Source organism: Xiphophorus maculatus, chromosome 20 (assembly GCF_002775205.1).
Source record: "Xiphophorus maculatus strain JP 163 A chromosome 20, X_maculatus-5.0-male, whole genome shotgun sequence".
NCBI classification, from domain to species: Eukaryota; Metazoa; Chordata; class Actinopteri; order Cyprinodontiformes; family Poeciliidae; genus Xiphophorus; species Xiphophorus maculatus.
The window spans coordinates 3,327,595-3,351,988 of record NC_036462.1 but is presented as its reverse complement, the minus strand read 5'-3'; the positions used below and the strand labels follow the sequence as shown (position 1 = coordinate 3,351,988).

General features: G+C 39.3%; 2 protein-coding genes across 2 annotated transcripts; one reads left to right on the top strand and one right to left on the bottom strand.

Annotated features, from left to right (window-relative positions):
* Window positions 1-1,972: 1,972 nt before the first annotated feature.
* On the bottom strand, window positions 1,973-5,304 carry LOC102228386 (tripartite motif-containing protein 35-like). Its single transcript, XM_005808549.2, has 2 exons — window positions 4,591-5,304; window positions 1,973-4,510 (listed from the first exon to the last, which is right to left on the bottom strand). The coding sequence occupies exon 2, from the start codon at window positions 4,496-4,498 to the stop codon at window positions 3,113-3,115; it is 1,386 nt and encodes a 461-aa protein (XP_005808606.1). The 5' UTR covers window positions 4,499-4,510; window positions 4,591-5,304; the 3' UTR covers window positions 1,973-3,112.
* A 360-nt stretch (window positions 5,305-5,664) lies between these two features.
* Window positions 5,665-22,085, top strand: LOC102228646 (rho guanine nucleotide exchange factor 3-like). Its single transcript, XM_014472322.2, is given in 12 exon segments — window positions 5,665-6,602; window positions 6,605-6,723; window positions 9,100-9,162; window positions 16,216-16,323; window positions 17,120-17,386; window positions 17,858-17,920; window positions 17,987-18,083; window positions 18,787-18,863; window positions 18,942-19,199; window positions 19,914-20,084; window positions 20,169-20,358; window positions 21,417-22,085. Coding segments are annotated over 12 exon segments (1,920 nt in total). The 5' UTR covers window positions 5,665-6,574; the 3' UTR covers window positions 21,896-22,085.
* The last annotated feature ends 2,309 nt before the right edge of the window (window positions 22,086-24,394 follow it).

The following is a 24,394-nucleotide window of genomic DNA, read 5'->3' as shown; positions in this document are numbered from 1 at the left end:
CACGCAGCGCTGGGATGAAATGTCCTGAATGGAGGGAAGGGGGGCCCCGATGATCCTCTCTGCTGTCCGCACCACTCTCCTCACGTTCTTCCAGTCGGAGGCGCTGCAGCCTCCACACCACACAGAGAGGCAGCTGGTCAGAATGCTCTCTATGGTGCTTCTGTAGAACATCTGGAGGATGGGCGGGGGCAGGTGTGCTCTTCTCATCCTCCGCAGGAAATACAAGCGTTTCTGTGCCCTCTTGACCAGAGACGTGGTGTTCACAGTCCAGGTGAGGTCGTTAGTGATGTGCAGTTACTGACTTCAGTTTGCAACTTCAAATGGTTTTAAGGAAAGACATCAGCAATGACCAATGGGAATGATTGTTGCTGCCTAAAAAGTCTGAAAATTATTATGAGTTAAAAGCAAGAAACATTTTTATTAAGAACTGCCAATCTTGAATCACATTTTCCTTTTTGTTGTTTTACATACAACAGTCTCAAGCCGTAATCTATGAATTGTTTCTGGTACGTTGCTAACAACAGCGACGGACGAGATCATTAATCAGGTTCATTTCTGCTTCGAAAACTGATGGAAGACTGTTGTGATAAGGGAGTTAGCCTAGCATTTCAATGCTAAACATTTAGAGGAGCACAGATGCTAACGCTAATGTTAGCATCCAAGCCACATTTCCAAGGTATTTTTGCATCACTTGAAAGTTGAACTTTGCACTAATTTGATGGTTAAACTAAATAACAGATTAAAAATTATAAATATTTGTTGTTGAGCTCATACGAATACTTTCAATAATTTAACAGCAAAAGAGATTTTAAATTGAAAATGTTGCTTATTTTGTAAATTCTATTGGTTTCCATTCAAAAGTTTAATTGCAGTCCATGAAATTAACTCGATTAAAAATTGAGTCCCACAACTAGGAATCCCAACAAATATGGAACCATCTGTCCAACAGCTGCTGATGACCCTAACAGCATCACTAGGATCCAATACACAGCAGCAGAACGGACCAGTCAAAGGCCAAGCCTCAGTGGAAACGGTGGTGGCAGCTGTGGAGAAACTAATGTCTGAAAGAACAGTGGACCCAAATGAGTCAAATTCAAAGAAAGAGGCTGCGCTTATTTATTCTCATCATTATTTTCTTTAAAGCATTTTGTATTTTTAGGATAAATTAGAAATCAAAGGAGAAAATATTTTAGGAAAAAACAAGATAAATGAGATTAACTGATAAATCTGGATTTTTGCTGTAAGCAGGAAATGTCTGTTGCCAATATTTTAATCCTCATTTCAGTTATGAAATGATCATCTATCTGCAGTATATATCCTCTGCTGTAAATATGGCAAACAATCAACCCAGCAGTCATGTTTGTGGACTGGAAAGAAGCTGGAGTACCCGTAGAGAACCTATGCGTGCACAGGGAGAACACACAGAAAAGCCCCGGGTTGGGATTTGAACCCAAGACCTTCAAGCTGCAAAGCAAAACTCAAAACTGCTCCACCATGCTGCCCAACTTTGATTTCATCATGTCATCACTAAACACAGAAAAGGCTTTTTTAGATGTTTCTAAATATTTTTATTTCTTTTTCAAAATTGAAACTAGAAAAATGACAAACAAATCCCAACAACAAAATGCAAACAATGCAGCAAGGCTGCGTCAAGCTGCTAATCCTCTTAGGTAAACATTTTCAGTCATATGTATTATTTAATCAATGTAACAACAATATGATTCTTGCTCTGGAAAAAACACAGAAAAGGACCATTTATAATAATTCTGTAATTCAAAGTTAGGCTGCTGTGAACTAAACAGCTGTTACTCATTATTGCAACCAAAATTAACAGAACAAATGTTTGATAAAACAGATTCTATTATTTTCTATAATTTTTGCAAGGAAAAAAAAATCTGAATTTCCAGAAAAGTCATAATTCTGAGATTAAAATCTGAATTTTGTTTAAAAAATAAAACAGTCAAAATTCTGAAAGAAGTCAGAATTCTGAGTCTAAACTCTGAACTTTGAGATTAATTTCTGAATTATTTAATCCTGAATCCTTTTCCATACAAATGTGTTGATTCATTCATTTATAGGATTATTTATTCCTAATTTAGAAGAAATCTCCCTTCTGTTTGTTTTAAACACTGTAAACTCTGGCGGTGACGGTTCTGTTGCAGCATCATTTCAGTATAATTCACCATTTTTAATTTAACACCAGCTATGTTTCCATTAACCGTAAAATTGAAGTTACAAAAATAAATTTGCTTAATGGAAACACACCAATTTTGAAAAAACTGGAGTTTTTCCATGACAGATTTTGCGCTGAAATGAGGTGTTTTTTCAGCCTTAATGAATGGACTTGTCCAGAGTGCAATGGAAAGACTGTTAAAAATCACACGAGTCACGTGACCAACAGCCTGACGTCACCACTGCCAGCGAAGACGAAGATGACGACAGGCAGCGGTCTGTTTGTTTTTTGATCAAATAAAATCAGGGCAGGAGGAAGTGACGCTGGATGACATGTGTTCATAATTCAGCCATCAGAGGAAACCTTAGTGTCCTACAACAAGCCCCGCCTATTTTGGAGCCGGCAACGTAAGCAACGTTTTGGGAAATTGTAGTTTTACAGAAGAGCTTTGGATTCAACACGATGATGCACAACTATTTATGAACCCTGATGCTGTGAGAACTATGATGGAGCCAGCTGCACATTGTTCTAAAATAAAATTAAATATTCACCATCCTACTTCCTACTTCCCTGTTTTCAGCAGCAGTGATATCCGGCTGTTGATCTACTGTAATGTGGGGGAAAAGTGTTTCATTGCATTTTTGCTAAATACGATTTTCGTGTTTCCATTAAGCAAATTTATTCTCATAATTGCAATTTTATGGTTAATGGAAACGCAGCAATAGACAAAGATTGTAATGGAGAAGCGTCTCCTGACAGGATGAGCCGCTTCACTTCCCTGAGGAACATGTCTGCCCTCATCCTAATGTCTGCCCTCATCCTAATGTCTGCCCTCATCCTAATGTCTGTCCTCATCCTAATGTCTGTCCTCATCCTAATGTCTGTCCTCATCCTAATGTCTGCCCTCATCCTAATGTCTGTCCTCATCCTAATGGCGTCCTACTCCTTGCTGTCCTCGTCTTCCGGCCCGCCGCCCTCTGACGGTAATATCTTCATCGGTTTGACGCCTCCCACGTAAAAGATCGGAAACATTTTCTCCGACCAGCTGTGTGAGAAGGTGCAGATGTGCTTGAGGGTTCTGGGGTCGGTAAAAGACAGTTTTTCCCTCTCCAGGTCCAGATGGACCCGGATTGCCTGCAGTTTTCCTGTAACGTGGAAGCTGGCGGGCGTTCCAGGGGAGAAATAGGAATATTTTTCTTTGGAAAAACAAACAGCCCACAATCCTGACCTGAACTGAATCGGTTTCTTCCTTTTGAACGATTCTTCTGCAACGCCAACGAACCAGCTGCTGCAGTCTGCCACCTCCACGGTCCAGAAGTGGACCCCCGCAGTGAAGCTCCTGGAGGCCGAAACGATCCCCTCCGACTCGAACCTCTCGGGATTCCCGGGGAGTTTCTGTCTGCTTCCCCGCCTGACCGCAGCGAGATCCTCGCAGATGATAAGTCCCGGTCCGGCCGTGTTTGGGTCCAAAACCACTGGCGTACGGGACACCACGTGTTTGACCTTCTTCCAGGTGTTAAAGCGCAGGTTGCCCAGGTGTTTGGCCACATCCATTAGTGCGCCTGCAGCCGGCCGGGGCAGCTCCGGCAGGGGGCGCTGCTGCTCCGCTCCTGCAGCGCTGGAGCGCTGCAGGAGCGCAGCGTCTTTACATCTCAGCTTCCTCTCTGCAGATTTGATGGTGTCGTACAGAGCAGTCATTACTCCGTCTAGAACCTTAATCTTCTCGTTCACCTTCAGACTCTTCTGCTCCTCTTCCTCCTTCACCGCAGCCACCCTGACCTCCTCTTCATCACGCAAAACCCGCTGCAGCATCCTGAACTCCTTCCGTATCCTGGCCTCTGTGAGTCGGGCCTGGGAGTGAATGTGTTGGGCAGTCAGGTCCAAGTCTTCCTTGACTTTTGTGAAAAGCTTGAGTTTCTCCTGGAGGGGCATGATGGACTTCCGCAACGCCTCCCTGCGGTCCTGCGCCACCTCGGCTGCGGGCCGGAAGACGTGGCCGCTGTGCTGCTTGGAGTCCCTGCAGATGAGACACACCGGCTGCTGGTGGTCCAAGCAGAACAGCTTCAGTTTCTCTGAGTGCAGCTGGCAGACATCTTCGCGCTCCAGGAGGAAAGCCTCGCACGTGTTCTTCAGCACCAGGTTGCACGTGGGCTCCTTGCGGTCGGAGTCCCAGTTGCAGACCGGACACTTCCGGATCTGTTTCTGCGCCCACCACCTGCCCAGACAGGCCCTGCAGAAGCTGTGGCTGCAGGACAGGAGGACGGGGTCTCTGAAGATGTCCCGACAAACGGGGCAGGACAGTTCCTCTTCTAAATTTGAAGCCATGTTGTCTTAACGCTGACGCAAAGTTAAAAACAGGAAGTTAGATCCGCGATTCGCTCTAAATAAAGTAACTTCCCAGTTTTAAATAAACTTACGTTCAGTTCACAAAGTCAGTTGGACGACAAACTTTAGATTCCGGAGTCTTTGAGGTCTCCAGAGGTAAACAAATGCTGCTTCCGGTGACGTCCTGTCGAAGCCCGCCACAGCCATACGTGAACGGGGCCGCCATATTGGTCAGGGACATATCGCTTCTTGGTATTAAGGGAGGTACGGCGAATTGCTGCCACCTCCTGTTTATACTGGTTGTACTGCAAAAGCCATCCCAAAATTTAACAGGCTCTTTTTACTCTCACTTGAGGTAAACTATGTTTAAGTACAATTTTTTGGGTACTCTGCTCACCTCTGACTGTTGTGAATTGTTAAAATGTTTGCTACCCTGGTTGACTTGCACCTGGTATTTTTCTTTTTCTAAACGGTGTCTGTAAATCAGTGCTGTCACTGGCGCTGCTCCAGCCCTCATGCTCTTGGACTCTAACCATCATGTCCATTTGTCTAAAAAACAAAACCACCCCTTGAATTCCAGGTTATTCTTATGTTGCTGCCTGTGTATTATGGAAGTCAGGAGGTGATGCCCCACTCCTTATGCACTTTGCACCAGCAGGAAAAACCAGGTATTTTCAGCCGTAATGATTCATGACTTTCACGCAAATGAAACATAAAACTCATTTCACCAACAAAGAAGCTGGAATTCCTTCCAAACAAAAATAAACCTGAACAGTCAGGATTTTTTAAACTACACTGAGTATTTTCTATTTTTGTGCTGAAATGTCCTTCAGACCAGAGGAAGATCTGACCTATATAAATATTGATTTATTCTAACTAATCTAATTCCAAGTATTTACTTAACCATAGCCACTCAGTGATTTAATAAATTGTTGAAGCTTGAATTTACATAGAATTTCTGTAAAGTTTTACCCAGGATGTAACTTAAAAACAGGTCAGTTTTTGCCGTCTCCAAAATTAATAGCGATTAAGATGAAGTTTTTTAGCAAAGACCTGTGTGTTCACCAGTTGGACTCTCACACCTAGCGTAGCATCATAGTGTGATGACAAATGTGGCGCAATATTATGTTGCATGTTTTGTAGTAGAGACATTTTTCTGTCCTCCAATCAATGAATTGTGTGGCACTAGTAGCTCCACCGTAACCATACGGTACCATTGCTCTTTGGACTTACACTAAAGGAGGAATGGTGTGGTTCTAGTCAGCTGTATGGGCCACTTTTACATTGGGAACAGTCAAAATAGCGAACAAAGCTGTACCAACCCATGCTGCTCAGTGGAAACGAGGCATTAGAAGTCCTAAGATGGAGAAGTGAAGAATGAGGCCAGGAAGTTAAGGGCAAAGATGGATGAGAGTAATGAGGTGGAGGACAAAAGATGAGGACTGTAGTGACACCATGGAGAAATAGGTGGGTGGTATCGAAATGAAAGGTAGATTCATGTGTTATGTCTTTCTATAGACACAGAAAGTATAAAGATTTAAATATTGTAAAAAATGCATTAATTGTGAGAAATTATTATGAGAAACTTAATTAGTTTTGAATACATCAGAAAATCCAGTGTGTAACCTGAAGAGGGCACAAGAGCAAAGAGTCTCTGGAAATGAAAATATTGGAGATGAAAGATTGGTTGATCGTCAGACTCTTGGTGTCTCAGGGATTTTTACCTCTGGTGTCACTCTGTCTCCTGGAGCTCCTAATTTTAGACGGCTGTTTCTTCTCCCGGCGGTCGTCACTTCCTGTTTGTCCGGTGGGAACTGAGTGGACGCACACACATATTGTGAAGGGGTTCCTGTTCCTGAGGGTCTGTGGATCCACTCAAGGAGAAGGTGAAGGGCAAGAAAGCAGATGGAGAAATTCATGGCTGGACAGAAGGACTGAGAGAAGAAGGATAATTTGCAGGGACAAACTGGAGGAAGAACGATAGTGTCCAGTTTTAAGGAAAAAGAGTTGAGTGTTGAGTAAAATGTGACTGTGAAGGAGATTAACGGAGAAGTTGGTGCAAGTGTTGGATGGCATATGTGGAGGAGAACAGGGAGGACAGCTGATTTACTTTGGGGGACCAAGAAGGAGACCTGGAGGAACAGGAGCAGCAGATCGACAAATTCTGTGGTGGGGGAGTAGATCTGGTCCTGATGATGGGCTGCTGCCTCTTCGTTTACTATCGGGTAAGTCAGAAAGGGTCTCAGGATGGACTTCAGCTTCTTCTGTTTCTCATATTAAACTCTGTAGAGTTAAGGTTTCTAGGTTATGTTCTATCCTCTCATGTCAAAGTAACGAGACAAAACAAAATGTCTCTCGGAATAAAAATAACAAATAAGTTCAATTTGCTGTACCCCGCCTCTTGCCCGAAACGTTTGCAGCAGCACCCGTCCCACCCCACGAGGGACAAGGGAGTAAAAAAATGGATGGAAGGGTGGAGGTTTAATTTGCTGAAGTTTATAAAATCCTTTAAAACCTTTTCTATGAATCAGATATTTTGTTCTGAAATATGGACATAATGTCCTGAACCATTGTACCTGTGAGGCATTGTTGCCGTAGCTGGAACATGTGCAGAAACCGTTGGACCAGATGGGACTTTTCCATCTAGCTTTATGGTTTTTATGGCCTGAAAATGGTTGAATATGAATCTACATCCAATACCTGTTATCGCCTTTTCATGGTCAGGATGAAATCTGCACTGCTCCTCCTGATGCCACTTTCCAGTAAAGGGATACTGGGAAAAAAGACCTGGATGTGTTCCCATTAGCAAATATCAGAAGCAATATTTTTCCTTTGAACAGACTGTCTGGTTGAGATTATTTCAGGTAATTAACAGGACAGGTTTGGAGGAAGTAGATTGACCTTATGTGGAATAAAGAAGCTCTTCTTCTCTGATTTCTGCAGTTAAAGTTGTGTAACAGCAGCAGAGCAGGGACACAAGTCACAAACAGCAGACTTCCTGCTATTGTCTCACCGATCACAACATCCTTCTTCTTCTGCCCTCCTGTTTTCTTCTTCTTCTCTTCTGTTCTGTTGTCCCCCTGCTGTTTATGTGATTATTTTTTCCTCTTCTTGTCGCCATGGCAGCAGACAGGAAGTTTGGTTCCTTGTTCATGTTGTTGAGAGCGTGAAGAGAGTTGTTATTGATGTGCGTCCTTTGTGATCGTTACCTTCGTGATAAAAAGCTGTTTAAAACAGTTCAGGATGAAGATTAGTCATTCTGAGGAGCATTACTGTAAATTTATTCTTTGTTTCCCGACGATGAAGGGAAATTCCAGAAACTGCATGAAAAACAAAGGTATAATTCAAATATGTCCAATTTTCCAATTTGAGTGTTTAAAATGACAAACTTCCAGAAGATGATGCAATCAGAGTTTTTTTTAGGGGTTTTTGCAGTTGTTGTGGCCTAAAATTGCAGATTTTGCAGCTTCTTTTTCAAAAAGTTAAAATTTTTCTTAAGCTTTACTTTTGCCATAACATTGTTTTCTCAAAAGACTTGAAATTGCTGCACATAACCTTCTGAAAAGGGATTTTAACGTAGATAATTTAAAGTGCAAACATTCTAAAGTGTTTGCTATTTTACTTTTTTAAAATACAAAATACAAATATTTGTATTTGTCCTAATACAAATAAATTAAAGTCAGGATTAGTCGTCAGAGTGAAAAAGAAAAATTCCTTTTTGTTCATTCAAGTTCACATTGTTTGAAACAAAACAGAAAAAGCATATGTTAGCATTGCCATATGCAGAAATGGACAATGTCCAGTCAGAAACAACCAATCAGAGCCAGGGGGAGGATGTTAGCGGTGAAAATCATGCTCATGTATGCACTGCTCAATATGACCCAGAAAAACTGTTTGTCCACCGTCTTCAGTGGCCATGCTAACTAGCCTTAGCATTCATGGTAGGCTTTGTTGTAGCGAACCAACTGTTGTGTGGCAGCATGTACATGGGGATGATTGACGGCGCTAAGACTCGCCTCCTGTCTCTGATTGGTTGTTTTTAATTGGGAGCGGCAGATGGTTGGAGGACCACCGGGAGGAGGTGGAGGAGGTGGAGGAGCTTTATTTTTAACAGATTATCCGTCTCTTTCACTACATGGTGAGAGATTTAACAGGCATGTAGAAAACATATTTTAGTAAAGTTACATGCTGCAGCTTTGTGTTCATTGGTCAGATTTGTGGAAATGTTGCAAAAAATCTGTGCAAAATTTTCAAATGATGAGTGAATTTTGCATTAACAGCTTTAATTGGCTTATTGAGGGGATTTTTTGGACCAATTAGGACCTCCTTCATATTTACCAGCCAATGAGCTGAAGGGAGGCTGAGATTAGCCAATCAGACTTTAGGAAAAATATTTTCTTTATTCAGTAAAACTGCCTGCTTTTCACATTACAGTTCACACTTACTTAATTAACACTCAGTGATTAATTATAGATGAATTTAGCACAAATCTAACCTCCAGAAATTTGCCAGTTACAATAAGATTTGGCTGAAATCAAGAAATCAAGGTGGTTTAAATCATATCTGTGCTGAAAATCCTGCTTCCTGTGTTTGTGTTGCAGAAGAAGAGAAAGCAGACCATCAGAGATGCAGACGCCCTCAGCCTCTGCAGTCTGGACATCAATGTGAGTTCATCTCAGTTAACCTTTTGGTTCTGCCTCGGTTAATGCTGAACCGTCGTTCTCAGCCCCAGAACCAATGAGACGTTTGAGAAACAACCGTTGACTTGAGAGGTCTGACCACTTCCTGAAAGAGCAGAGGGAATCGTTCACACCTTTGAAATGGAGGACGAAAATAGGAACAGCATCCGGTTTGTTGTAGTTGCTGTGTGTTTGCTCCTGCTGCTCGGCTGCAGAGTTGTGTAGTTGTGACCCTCAGCAAGTGGAAGGGAGGCGAGAAGCTTTTAATCAGGACAATAATCTCTAGAAACAAAAGTAACAGCAAAGAAAGATTTAGCCCCAAGATTTAATGGATTTATGGTGTATTAACATATATATAATATATATTCAGACTAGCCAATAGCATTTAGCATTTAGCGCCTGGTGGAACTGCACATCTGCTGATCTCATTATAGGATCTACCTATGAGTGAAACGCAGGTAAAAACGTTGCTGAAGGGCTAACAGAGGAGCCATGTTGTGATGGCTTTCTGAAGGCGGAGCTTCAGAAAGAGGAGGAGTTTTAAAGAAACAGAGGCCCAATTTCAAGCTATTAAATTAAGAAGTAAAACTTCATTTAAGTCATTTTTGATATAGAGCATTTTTCTAACACCTGAAGGTAACATAGTTACTTTATTGTGCTATAAAATGACACCATATAAACACATAATAACATAATACTGCTCCTTTAAATACTAAATGCTATTTGGAGCAACAGATAAATGTAATGTAATAATATAATAATAAAATAATGTATTGTTTTAAATGATGCTCAAGAGAAAAGACAGACGTTTGGTACAGAACATTATGACCAAGCTGTACTTCATGTCGCTCCCTCCTGCTGTATTTTTATCGGCGTGCCTTCCCGGGCGTTCCCCGTCTCAGCACAGGAAGTGGACCCGTGTCTGCTCGGCCCGGCACAGGAAGTGGACCGGGCTCAGCACGCTCCGGCGGGACAAACAGCCCGAACGCGCCATCAATCTTACTCTGTTCAGAGCAGATATGGGACCTGGAATAAGTTACGGCCCATTGTTTGAGTGCCACAGCAGAGTGAATCACACACAGAACAATTGGGTTCTGCAGGACACCGGGGCGGCCATGTCTGATTCTAAAGGTCAAAGGTCACGACAGGAGGGTCCATCCAACACATCCATCCCTGCTGACAAACATGTACAAACACACACAAGTGGTCACATTAGGAAAAAACACTTGTTGGTCACATTTAAATTAATTACAAGTTAAAAAACAATCCCAGAGTTCACAGATCTGTGCAAAAGTTTCAAACCACTTATAATTTTGTGCTGTCTCTTTAAAGATGTAGGAGTTAAATAAATACTATAATTGCAACATTATTATTAAAATATAAAGATTAAACTAAAACAATGTTGTTCTAGTACAGAAGAAATCACTTCATATTTTTAGATATTTCTGACATTTTTTAGCATTTTATTAATAATCAAATGTGTTGGAATCTAATTTGTGTTTTTAAATATTTAGCATCTAACTCCTGATTAAGTTTTAAATTGTTTTTGCTACTCTATTAAGCAAAACTAATAAAAAGGTCAATATTATAATAAATATGATAATATATAATACGATTACTACTACTAATATATTATTAATATGTGATATTATAATATAATAATGTATTTATTATTATCTATTATTATTATCTACATAATAATATAATTATGTATATAATATAATCATACAGGTATAATTATATTATAGTCGTAATATATGATGTATATCATAAATTCAATTCAGTTTATTTTTACAACACCAAAGCAGAACATATTATTGTTATTATTTTATTTTATTATAAAGCACCCATCTACAGCTACAAATAATAATAATAATAATAGAAATAGAATGAATAATTATGATTAATTTACTTAGCACCAAATCACAGTTAAAACAAATGATATTAATAATAATTACATTTAAGTCTATTTTTATAACAATAATTAAAAGCTACAAATAATAACTATAATTATAAAGCTATTTATTTTTATAGCACTAATTCTGCATCTTAACTCGAGTCGAGCAAATCTCAATCTCGTTGTAATCTGTTGATGACAATAACAATAAATCTGATCTTATCTAATTCATGGCTGCTAAGAACAATGATAATTTAATGCAATTAAATTCAGTTTGACTTATTTATTTAGTGCAAATTTAGAACAAATTGTGATCATAGTTATAATGAATATTGTGTTTACTGTGAAGTTTCTGTTTGGATCCAGATTTCATGCCATTGATTTCATGTTCCCACCAGTTAATTGAATCCCTCAGGCCAACATTATAGATGCTCAGCGATCGATGAAGAATCACACTGAGGGAAGAAATATTAAATAAAAGCCAGTGACACACTTTTATTTCTCTTTCAAAAAGGTTTTTATTGCACAGTTGTAAAACTCAACATTTCAGTTGCTTCTTTCTAAGGCGGGTCTGAAACGTCTGCAGACACGTGGCTTCGTTTGGACAATAGAGTCAGAGGTGGAGCAGGGGTAGGGTTAGGGTTAGGGTAGGGTAGGGTAGGGTTAGGGGTCAGGGATAGGGGGTTAGGGGTCAGGAATAGGGGGTTAGGGGTCAGGGATAGGGTTAGGGGTCAGGGATAGGGTTAGGGCTAGCCCTTTTGTTTAGCGACCAGGAAGTGTCAGAGTTCGCTGTTGACTCCAATAATAGTCACAGTTTAACAGAATGAGGATATTTATTTATTTTTTACAAAGCCTTCTAAGTAGTTTTATTTTTTATCCTACATTAACCTTTTCTAGATTTTTACGTCACTCTTTATCCATTTATTTTTGTTTATATGTAAACAAAAATAAATGGTTTTAAGCTCTATCAGGTTTTCCATCCATAACTAAACATGAGTGCTGCTGTGCAGTTTGGGAAGTTAGAAAATGCTTCTGTCTACATGTTCATGTTCTCACCAAATAACTAATAACGCCACCAACAAACATAGTTATTGATCTGGAAACTGCTGGACAAAAGCAGGACACAGCGCTGGCCGCCTGCAGGCCCACATCTCTCCCTCCCTTTTACTGAGCGGGATGGCGTTTCCAGTACAACCAGTAGCTCCAGTACCAGCTGTACTATCAGTTCTAATGACTTGAGAATTGAGGTCATACTGAAAAAAATACTGACATAAATAAATATATTTAAATCAAAGTTTAATTAGATAAATGTTTATGAATGTGGCATTCAGGCTGTAGCTCTGTTGTCTGGTTTCTATGTTGTTGTTTGGCAATGGAAACCAGTAAAAACTCTCAGTTGTAACTTATAACTTATAATATTTAGCTTATAAACTAAACATTTAGATCAGAGCTAAATTGTTTGTAGGTAAGATAAATATTTATCTTGGAGCTAAATTAGCTCACTAAATACATATTTTGAAGCTAAATACTGTGTCAGCAAATGCAGTATTCAGCTTGCTAACTCAATGTTTGGCTTCAAAATAAATATTTAGCCAGCCAGTTTATGTAGTAGACTAAGATCTTAGCCTATTACCTAAATATTTTATCTGGAGCTAATTGAAAAATGCATATTTAGCTTGCTAACGAAATACTTCGTTTGGAGCTAATATTTAGCTACCAAGATACATTTTAGCTTGCTAACTCACTACCTAGCTTGCTAACAAAATGTTTGAGCTATATTGGGTTATTTACAGATTCTGAACATGTGGATTCCAATGATGGAAGACATGGAAATGAAAAACGCAGCAGTTCTTTACAAGTTTATGCTTTAATAACATTTTCATGCTCTTTGTAGTTTAGGAGTATGATAAAAGAAAAACAGACTTGAGTTGCTTTGGCAGAAACAAAACTTTTCTTTTAGTCTGGTGTAAATAATTATTTGATTTTGGATGTTTGGATGCAGTCAGTCAGCGTGGGGCGCAGCGCTGCTCACGCCTGGTTATCACACCCAGCAGCCCAGCAGTGCAGCCCCAGGCCTGGCAGACGTACATCGGCTTTCTGGTGGCAGGTTATGTTTCTAATTGTATTCTAAAAACTAAAGTTTGGCGACTTACTCAGAGAAACCAAAATTTTTTTCCTGCAGAAATGACTTATAAGTATTCATATCATCGTTTTGTTTCCACCAGCATCTTCAGCTTTTCTTTTGAGTGACCTGGTCTTAACCTACTTATTCTTTTATTATTTTTAACAGTTAATGGTAAGCTGTACGCAGCAAATTAAAGATCATGCAGTACCTTGCAGACCACCACAGTTTGAGAACGATTGCTTTAGAGTTACTCTGTGGCTGTTTCAACAGAAGACGTTTATAAATGACCAAACAGAGCAAAATAAATGATTGGGCTTCATTTGGAGCAGAAATGTTGGTAAATCAAGCTAAAGCATTAGAAATTAGGGGGAAGAATAAGAATGGAAGGAAGGAAATCAGAGAGGGACAGAGCTGAGTAAGTGGAGCAGAACCAGAGTTCAGGAGCGCGTCGGTGAGGGAGGGGCGACCCGTTATCTCAGACAGCGGTTGGACAGAGGAGCAGACGATCTTCGGACATTTTTCCTGGTCGGTCTGTACAGAACAAACCTGGAGGATCAGTAGGAGCTTTTCCTGGGTGATGATTCGGTGGCGCTCTAACGGGACCTGCTGAAGTCTGGGGGTGGTCAGCATGGTGGCAGGTCAGAGGCCCGGTTCTGTGCTGGGACACCTGCTAACCTTTGGGTTTACCTCTCAGAACCACAACATGGGGAAACAGGAGGAGGTAAGACGTTCCTCCGGTCAATCTCTGTGGTTTATGTCACACAGAAATCTGAAGATATTTTCACTTTTTTATTGTTAATTAAAGCTTCACACCAATGATATATTTATCTGGAGTTTCTGAGTTTACATTGGTTTTGCTCACTGAGTGGAATATGTTGGTTTTATTCTCATCTGACCCAAAATCTAACAAACTTTATTTTCTAGGTTTTGTGTTTTTCTTCTCTAAATGATCTAAATCTATTTTTTTGCTCTCTAAATACATCCTGTCAAATCTACTTCTATCATCTACTCACTGTAGTTTTTATCTATTTCTGTGTTATTTAGCTGTAATTTATGCTGTCTGTTCTCTTTTATGTCTATTTTGTCTTTTCTAATTTGTCGAGATTATTTCTAAAGTAATTGAATTGGAAACAAGTTAAGTAAGAAATTATTAATATCTCTGTCTTTATCTTGTTGCTGTCTGATGGACCAGTGTCCATCCTCTCTTGTAATCTAATCTGTTTCTTTCTTTCGCTTATTTATTCTAAATATTTATTACCTTTTTTATGTTTCTTTTCTAGTTTTTACCTGTCATTTCTGTTGTCTGGATTAGAAACTAATATTTCACGATGTTTTTTGACATAATTTAAAACAAAAGCATAGATTGGAAGAGCATATTTTATATTTCTATATTCCAGCAGGTCAGTTTACTGTCATCTATTGATTTACTGCGATCACATCCAGGACAAACTGACAGGAGACCATAGCAGGCCTGTGGACACGCAGGAAAATGTTTATTGTCTTTCTTGTCAAAGAAAGCAGCAGAAATTAAAAATGATTCACTTGAAAGACTAATTTTGTGGTGAACCTCAAGGATCTGTGTTCAGTCCACTTCCACTGTTTTTAAAGACACTCTATTATATCCATGTGTAAGTTTTAGTCTAATGACAATAAGTTACTAAAACATTGAGATTATATAACTTGAACTTCACAGCAAAAACACAAAATATTGCCAAGTATTTTTGGTGTAGTTTCTTACACTTAAAATAAGACAAAATTAACTTACAAGTAACTTTTCAGCAAGAAACAGAAGCTTGTTTTAAGCTGATTTAACTAAATGATTCAAAAACCTCAAGGTCAGATATTTCAATCCATCCATTTTCTGTTCACCTTTGTCCCTGATGGGGTCAGGAGGAGCTGCTGCCTCTCCTCGCCTCTGGGCGAGAGGCGGGGTCACCTGGACAGGTCGCCAGTCTGTCGCAGGGCAACACAGAGACAGACAGGACAAACAACCAGGCACACACACACACACACACACTCACACACACACACACACACACACACACTCACACCTAGGGAGAATTTAGAGAGACCAATTAACCCGACAGTCATGTTTTTGGACTGTGGGAGGAAGCCGGAGTACCAGGAGAGAACCCACGCATGCACAGGGAGAACATGCAAACTCCATGCAAAAAGACCCCGGCCGGGAATCGAACCCAGGACCTTCTTGCTGCAAGGCAACAGTGCTACCAACTGCACCACTGTGCAGCCTATTTCAATATATATCCAACTTAAATCATAAAAAGTGTTGGTATTGATAGTCCTCTTATGATACAAAATGTTGCTGGCCGATAAATTGCCTCAGTAGATATTGCGATACATGATAATATTGTTGCTTTTAGGCCGTTTTCCAACAGTAATGCTAAGAACACATTCTCAGAGATCAATAAACTATAAATACTATTGAACATTTAAACCTGGAACTGGAAGACATCTTAATGATCCAAAATAAATAAACAAATAAAATGAATTATGAAGTCTCTGTAAACTAAACTGTTCTTAAAAAAGGCCAGTTGAGACCAAAGCACCAGACTGAAGACTTTTAACATCCAGTTTTTGGTAGAAAAAGAAGAATTATTGAGCTCCTTCTAATGTAACCCTAACCCACTCATAGACACTGTATGAATTGTCACATACAGTATGGAGAACATAAAAAATGACATATTTCAGAGACTCCTCAGGACTTTGTTTATTTTCTCTTTTAGGATCCGTTCTCACTAAAACCAGGAAGTTAAGCTTCTTGTTAGAGAACAACTAGTTGTGTAAAAAGTAGTTAAGCACTAAAGAGTTGGACAAAGGTTTATAGTCATAGAGCATTTTTTTAATTTCACCAAACAGCTGAACATCCCCAACTTTTTCTGAGTCGAGTATGTCGGCTATGCAGGTTGTTGCTCAGCGCAGATTTCTCTTAAAGCGATGAAATCAGGAACTCTGACGGTTAAGGTCGACGTCTGACGTTGTTTCGTTTTTCCTCCAGGAGCCGGGCACCAAGCGCAGCAAACCCGTCCCCAGGGTGGCGGCGCTGGCGAGCCTGCTGCCTCCGGTCAAAGCCACATCGCTGAAGAGAATCGGGCAAACCCTGCAGGTAAACACGTTTCCACTTTTCACTGGAAATGTTGCCGTAGCTTTCTGCTGCAAAATAACAATACATGTTTCTGAACGATAAATTGTCCAGATCGTTACTGTGATAATAAATAATATTTCAGGTACTGGTAAGAACCCATCCTCAAAGATCAATAAACTTTAAATTCTCATGTACATTTACCACTGGAGCTGGAAGACATTTTAAATATCCAGTCAAATCAAATGAATCTGAATGAGGCTGAAGTTGTTGTGGGAAAACCGACGACCCGCCAGAATCTGGGTTTCCTTTCTGGACTCAAATAACTTCATGCTTATTGTTTTATATTCATGTTGGAAATCTTTAACATGGGTAAAGAAACTAAAATTCACTAAAAAACTGATAATTCTAATAAACATGAGTAATAAATACTGATAAACGTGAATATTGGTTGAGTTTAAATCTTGAGTTCTTTACTAACGGATTTTCTTGGAGACGACTTTAAACAGAAACAGATTATTTATTTATTTTTTGATAAAAACTTGCCATCGAAGGGCAATCCCTTACCGTGTGTGGTTTTAGTAATGATTACTAATTTGGGATTAGAGTGATGCTAATCTGACCTTTCATGCTGCTTTTGGATGAATGGATTCTTCCTCACTGAGTGGCCGTTCAGCCAAAGTCAGTAAAAACATCAAATTTTGTCAATCTAACAAACATGAAACAGAGAAAGTTTAGTTTAAGTTAAAGTCAGACAGTGAGAAGAAGATTCAAATCATTTAAAATAAAAAAATACCATTTAATGTTTATTTATTTAAAGTTTCTGTCCCTGCAGCGCTCCGTCGGTTTCCGTAATGAGAGTCGAGCTTCAACTCTTCCTCCTCCTCCTCCTCCTCCTTCCTCTTCCACGATGACGACGCGTGTCGTTTCCGCGACCGTCTCCAGCCCTCCGTTCTGCATGACCATGTCGCGGGTTTCCTCGGCAACAGGCTCCGCCTCCAAGCGCCGCGACAGCAAGCTGTGGAGCGAGACGTTCGACGTCCGAGTCGGAGCGACTCTGAGTCCAAAGGAGATAAAAAGACAAGAGGTGGTTTATAATAATATATAACATAATAAGTGATCATCAGATTTATGTTTTCACACTGCAAAAACACAACAGTATTTGTAGAGTTTATTGTATAAATATCTTAGTTCACTTTAAATAAGACAAAACTATCTTACAAGTATCTTTTTCAGCTAAATATACAAGTTTGTTTTAAGTCAATAATTCTTTAATATTGATTTTGAAAATATTAGTCATATAATTTGACTTATAAAAAGATATTTTTCCATGTTTTAAGTGAAATAATCTACCAGTGGAATATAAATATATGAACTTAGAACATTCCCCCATTTCTTGAGGAAAAGTTATTTATGTACATTAGTTTTGACTCATTTCAACTGTACTGAGATATTTGCTCTAGAAATAGTCTTGGTAAGACTTTGTGTTTTTGCAGTGTAAGTGAATCATGTTCAGTCTCCTGGGACGTTTTTACTCAACACAACCGTCTCCCTGCAGGCCATTTTTGAGTTGGCTCAAGGAGAACAAGACTTGGTGGAAGATCTGAAGTTGGCCAAGAAGGTAAACAGCAGCGTGGTGGTTTGTCGCCTCGCTGTCTTTCTGGTATTTACATGAATTAATCTGCAGGCGTACCGCGACCCGATGCTGACGCTGGCCATCATGACTGAGCAGGAACTGAACCAGATCTTCGGTACTCTGGACTCACTCATACCTCTGCATGAAGGTGAGACCAGCTTTCTGATTAAAGGCCAAATAAAACATTTCAAACATAAATTTGACGTCAGTTCCTGTCGGGTGCCATTTGTACATTTACAGAGTCAAAAGTTGGCAGCAAAAATTTGGAGTATTAAATTATAAGAAGGAAAAACTGGTGGTTCATTGATTCAATCATATTTTCACCAGATTATTCATTCATTTATAAATGGCAGTTTCCAACTCAATATTTAGTTTTCAGGCTAAATATTTAATTTACAAACTAAATATTTCACAAAATAATTAGTTTAACATTTTTTTAGTTAAAAAGCTTAGTATTTATTTTGAAATTAAATATTTAACTTCCAAAATATGTAGCTTCAAACAAAAATATCTAGCTATAAAGATAAATATTTAATGTGTAAGGTAAATATTTAGTTAGCTCAGAGCTATATATTTAGTTTGCTAAATATTTAGTTTGTAAACTAAATATTTAGTTTTAGTTAGTTTTAGCTAAATATTTAGTTCAAAGTTGTAGTTGCCAGTTGAACTAGAACTTTTTCATTAAAATTGCAGAGGCTTGACTTAAACAAGCTCCTATTTATTGCTGAAATGTTACTTTTTAATTGGCTTTGTCTTCTATCAAGTGTAGGAGGACATTTACTCTTGAATTTAGACCAACATTCTGTGGAAAGAGTTTGTTTTTCTAGTAGTTTTCTACTTTTTTTTCTCAGACTTGCTGAGTCGGCTACGAGATGCCAGAAAACCCGACGGAACCACAGAAAATGTGGGACACATCCTGACCGGCTGGGTGAGCGTTTCTCTGGCTCATAAGGTCAGTTTGAAGCTGGGCGGGATGCCTCACGGCGATGTGTTCGTGTCCCTGCAGCTGCCTTGTCTCTCCTCCTACACGCCGTACTGCAGCAACCAGGTGCAGGCCAAGGCCCTGCTGGACCAGAAGAAGCAGGACCGGCGGGTCCAGGACTTCTTGCAGCGCTGCCTGCAGTCTCCGTTCAGCAGGAAGTTGGACCTGTGGAACTTCCTGGACATCCCTCGCAGCCGGCTGGTGAAGTACCCGCTGCTGCTCAGAGAGATCCTGAAGCACACGCCCAACGACCACCTGGACCGGCAGCACCTGGAGGAGGCGGTGAGGGAACCCAACGCTGACCACTGCTCTGCTGGTGGTTCCAGACATTGATCAAAGATTTTGCTAGTCTTTCCTAGCAAATCTTTTACTTTTGAAACTCAGAAATTGCTTTTTTTTCTAAATAAATTCTGTAATTAATCTAAATATTTTTGCATAATTTTCTTAGCAAATTTTTTGACTTTTCAAACTCAGGAATTTCTTCACATAATTTTGATATTAAGTGTCATATTTCTGACAGTAATCTCAAAACTTCTGAGTTTTTTCTAGGAAATTTCTACAATTTAAAAATGCTTGACCTTTTCTTGCAAATTTTCAACTTTTCAAACACAAAAATTTCAGAGATTTTTTTGTAGAAATATTTTTTAGATCAATCTAAATTTTTGGCGTTTTGCGGAAATTTACTCTTATTTTTTGTTTTTATCTACAACGGCCCTAACATGACGTCATGAAAACAAAACTTTCAGTTAAGAGTTTCAGGGCTACGTGTAGCTTTGATTTTAAAAGTGTGTTTTGTAAAATAAAGTCATTTCCACCGCAGCTTGCTGCTGTTGGTGCTCAAACACCAATTCAGCCTTAAAAGTCGAAGCTGAAGGTATTCAGAGTTCCTCCCAGTTTCACTCACTTGGATTTTTCCGACCCGGAAGTCATAATTTCCCGGTTTTGTTCTCCATCTGAAGGCAGCGTACTGTAAGTAGCTCGTCTGTGGCCCTGCAGATGCTGGTGGTGCAGAGCGTGGTGGCGGACATCAACCGGCGGACCGGAGAGTCGGAGTGTCAGCACTATAAGGACCGTCTGCTGTACTCGGAGGAAGGACGGCGGGACGAACTGATCGACGGATCCAAGACGCTCAGCTGCCACGGAGAGCTGAAGAACAACAGAGGAATCGTTAGTGTCTCTCCTGATTCCCGTCATTTTTATTGTTTTGATAGTTTCTCACCAAACTTTCATCATTTTTCTGTGGTTTTGCAGAAACTCCACGTGTTTCTGTTCCAGGACATTTTGGTGATCACCCGGTCGGTTTTGCTGAACAGCCAGCCGGTCAGCTACCAGCTCTGCCGCCAGCCAATCCCCATCCGCCAGCTGGACCTGGAGGACGTATCGGACGGCGAGCTGAGAGTGGGCGGGTCCATCAGAGGGGCCTTCAGCAACACCGAGCGAAGTCAGTGACATAAGTTACAGCGATGGAAAAGACAAATAAGAGCTGATTGAAATAAGACGAGATGAACTTAAAATTAACTTTTGATCAAGAAATGGAAGCTTGTTTAAATCAATAATTCTTCAATATTGATGAAAAATGCTAGTTCCACTGGCAGATTATTTCACAGTCAACCGGCACTTCATGTTACCTAGCAACCCCAGCCAAGTAGCGCCTGTTACCTAGCAACCCCAGCCAAGCCCCGCCTGTTACCTAGCAACCCCAGCCAAGCCCCGCCTGTTACCTAGCAACCCAGTTCTAGATCCACTGGCTGATTATTTCACTTCTAATATTTTTTCCGTATTAGGTAAGTGAAATAATTTTTCATGAAACCTGAACTTTATTTAAAATAAATGTTAAGGAATTATTGACTTAAAACAAGTTTCTATGTCTTGCTGAAAAAATACTTCTAAGTCATTTTTGCCTTAATTCAAATGTAGTAAGATGTTTGTACTTGAAACTAGATCATAAATATTTGGTAAGATTTTGTGTTTTTACAGTGTGGTCACTGGATGCACTGCAAAATTTTGTATTTTGTTCTAGTTCTTAGTGCATACATCTTTCTACAAATGAAATAAGACAAAACTAACTTATAAGTAATTTTTCAGCTCAATATCAATATCAGAGCTTGCGCTAAATGAATAATTCCTTAATATTGGTTTTTTAAAAGTACTACTTCCAATTTCACTTGTAACAATTTTTGCATGTTATAAGTGAAATAATCAAAATCTAGCACTTTTTAATGATTCTTCAACAATTATTGTCTTAAAACATATCCTATTACTTGCTGAAAAGTTACTTGTAAGGTAGTTTTGTCTAATTTCAAGTGTGATATTTTATTTGCACTATTAACAAAACAAACACATGGTAATATTTTGTGTTTTTGCAGTGTAGTTCTCCAAATTTGTATATTTTTTAGCTAAAGAGCCACAGTTACAACCCTGTTTTAGAGTGTTGGATGATTTTTCCCCAGATATTTTAAAAATAATTTATTATTAAAACTAACTTTCTTCTCTTCTCAGCCAAGAACTTCTTCCGGGTTTCGTGCCGGTCAGGAAGCCAGCTGCAGACGCACTGCTTCCAGGCGAGCGACGCCTTCAACAAGCAGCAGTGGATCAACTGCATCCGGCAGGCCAAAGAGGCGGCGGGAGAGCAGACTCCTCAGACGGAACGGCGTACAGAACCAGAACCAGGAGAACCGACCGATTCGAGCAAAGATTCAGGAATCAAAAACGAAACTTTGGCAAAGACAGAAGATCTGAATCTGGAAGATGTCGGTTTATTCTCAGAGAGCATGATGGCCGCCGATGATGGGATGTCATCAGTAGAACCAGAGATGGACGGTGAGACGGAGTCGACACCGGAACCAGAACCACCTGCAGACTGCAGGATGGACCAGGAAGTAGAGACTTCAGCTGGGAAGGTCGCTCTGAACGAAGAGGAGGAGGAGGAAGTCAGCACGGACGCTGGAGACAACCAGGAAATGATCTGCAGATGCTGACGGAAAATAAACAGAACTGAATTCAACCGAATGCAGAATCAGTTCAAATACTCAACAAAATGTTGGTTCTACTGGTTAATATTAGGAAATTGTGACCTTCCAGCCACAAACTGGGTGTTTTTTATTAAAGTTTTCTCTTACACTGCAAAAACACAAAATCTTACCAGGTATTTTAGGTCTAGTTTCAAATGCAAACATCTTAGTACATTTAAATTAAAATAAAACTAACAAAGTAACTTTTCAGCAAGATATAGGAGCATGTTTTAAGCCAATAATTTCTTAATATTTATTTTAAAAACAAACTAGATCCACTGGATTTTTTTTATTCTTTTATAACATTTTTCCAAAGTAATAGGTGAAATAATCTGCCAGTGGAACTACTACTTCTTTATTAATATTCAAGAATGATTTACTTTTTCTAAAAAAATTCTGAGTTTCTTGTGGCAATTTTTTGTCTTTACAAACTGAAATTTTCTGCTTTTTTCTAGAAAATGTCTGAGATCTTGTATCTTCTTTAAACCGTAATTTTTCATTTTAAATCGTGCTAGATTATTTCACTCATAGCAAGACATGTCCAACATGTTTTAGTGAAATAATCTGCCAGTGGAACTAGAAGTTGGTTGCTAGGTAACGGGCTTTAGCTTGGCTGGGGTTGCTAGGTAACAGCACAGGCCCGTTAACTTCACTTCCTCGGTTCCAGTGGAACTAGAACTTTTTCATCAATATTTAATCAAGCTCCTCTATCTTGCTGAAAAGTTACTTGTAATTTAGTTTTGACTTATTTCAAGTGTACTATGACTAAACCAAAAATACTTGGTAATACTTTTTGCAGTGTATCTTTGCAGTGTTACACCGTTATCGATACTATCAATATTTGAAAATGGTGTCAAAACAATAAAATGATCATTTATTGCAATAATTTTTCATCCAGTAAAATGTATCTAATTTTCACTAGAAACTGGAGAAAAACCTCAAATTTTGTGTTTCTGTAGCAAATAAAATTAATTCCAGATATATTTGGTTTTGTTTGCTGCAGTTTGATGGTGACAGATGGTGGCGCTATTTTCATTGTTCCAACAACTCTCACTGTAAAAAAAAAAAAATTATTTTATGCTGAGCATTCAGCTTTACTTTCATGTTTGGAAAAAAGCTCATACTGTATTTATCCAGATGGGTTTGGGGTTTTAAATGCAGTTTTATGAACATTTTATTGTTTGTCTCAGCTATGAGTTGACCCAGTTTCAGTGGAAATGGAGAGGAACCCGTTTAGCAGCAGAACCATTCATCTTTTAGAGCATTTTCAGTTTTAAAATCAGAACCAAGAGTCCATCGTTTATGTTTCTGTATTTTATAAATTAGGGTGACCAAACGTCCGTATTTCACGTCCTGTCCCGGGCGTCCCGGGTTTTTTTTAGAAAGTGAGGAAATGTCCTGTTTTTTTAAATTTCCTTCATTGGACCATTAAATTTACAGGCACTAGGGCCCTGCGCACGGCGCTGCGTGTGACGTAATCCCTGAGCCGCGTCAGTGCGGGCAGCCCTGTTGTTAATCAGAAGATAGATAGCGTGGCTGTCAGTGCGCCAACAACACGGCAAAGCGCAAATGTACGGAGTTTCCCCGCTTTTAGAAACTCCGCTTTTAGGATCCCCGCAGATCCAAATGAAATGCTGTTAATGTTAATTCAATATTTGAACATAGACTGAACAACTTCCTTCACTTCCTCGGCTGACATTGCTAAATCTACAGGCAGACTACAATCCTGAAACAGCGCAGAAAATCCACGTCATCGCTCACAACTCCTTCTGTTCGCTGATTGGCCCGGTAAAAATAAAACTAAATAAATTACAGGAGACAATCCAAGCGAAAGGAAGAAAGGCCAGACTGCTGAGAGCCTTAGTCATTTTCGAGGCAATGGCTAGTTTAGATTTCCACGCAAACATGATGAATTCTGACTTTCTCTCCACATAAAAAGTGCGAATCTAGAAGGCTAGAAGGCTAGAAGGCGGCCTTGTGTTTGTTTCGCTACACAAGGCCGCCTCCTCGATGGAGACAAAAAGGATGTTTATGGGGAAATAAGTACATGATTTAAATATTTTGTAATTTACACTGTGCATTTTTAAAATAGTCAAATTATTAATTTTGAAATTCATCAGTGAAGTATGTAAAGTACAACTAAAATGGCTTGATTTAATTCAAATAAATGGAGTATGTCCTACCTAGTACAATAACCAAACGTGACGAAAAATAGCAAAATAAATTATAGAGTTTCTCATAAGATAAGATAAATCTTTATTGTCATTGTCACAAGGACAACGAAATTCAAAAGGTGCCATCAGTCGGTGCACATGCCCAAAACCAAAAAATAACTGTCTCACAATTCACACACAACACAAGAATCAACAAACAACTGGCAAAAAAAAGAAAAATAAGAACAGCCACATTCTCACATCCATCATTTATGATGATTAATGTTTGTTTTTGATTGCATTTAGTTTTGTT

Excerpts from the sequence above, each read along its gene's own strand:
- LOC102228386 (XM_005808549.2), bottom strand. The coding sequence starts at position 4,498 with ATGGCTTCAAATTTAGAAGAGGAACTGTCCTGCCCCGTTTGTCGGGAC.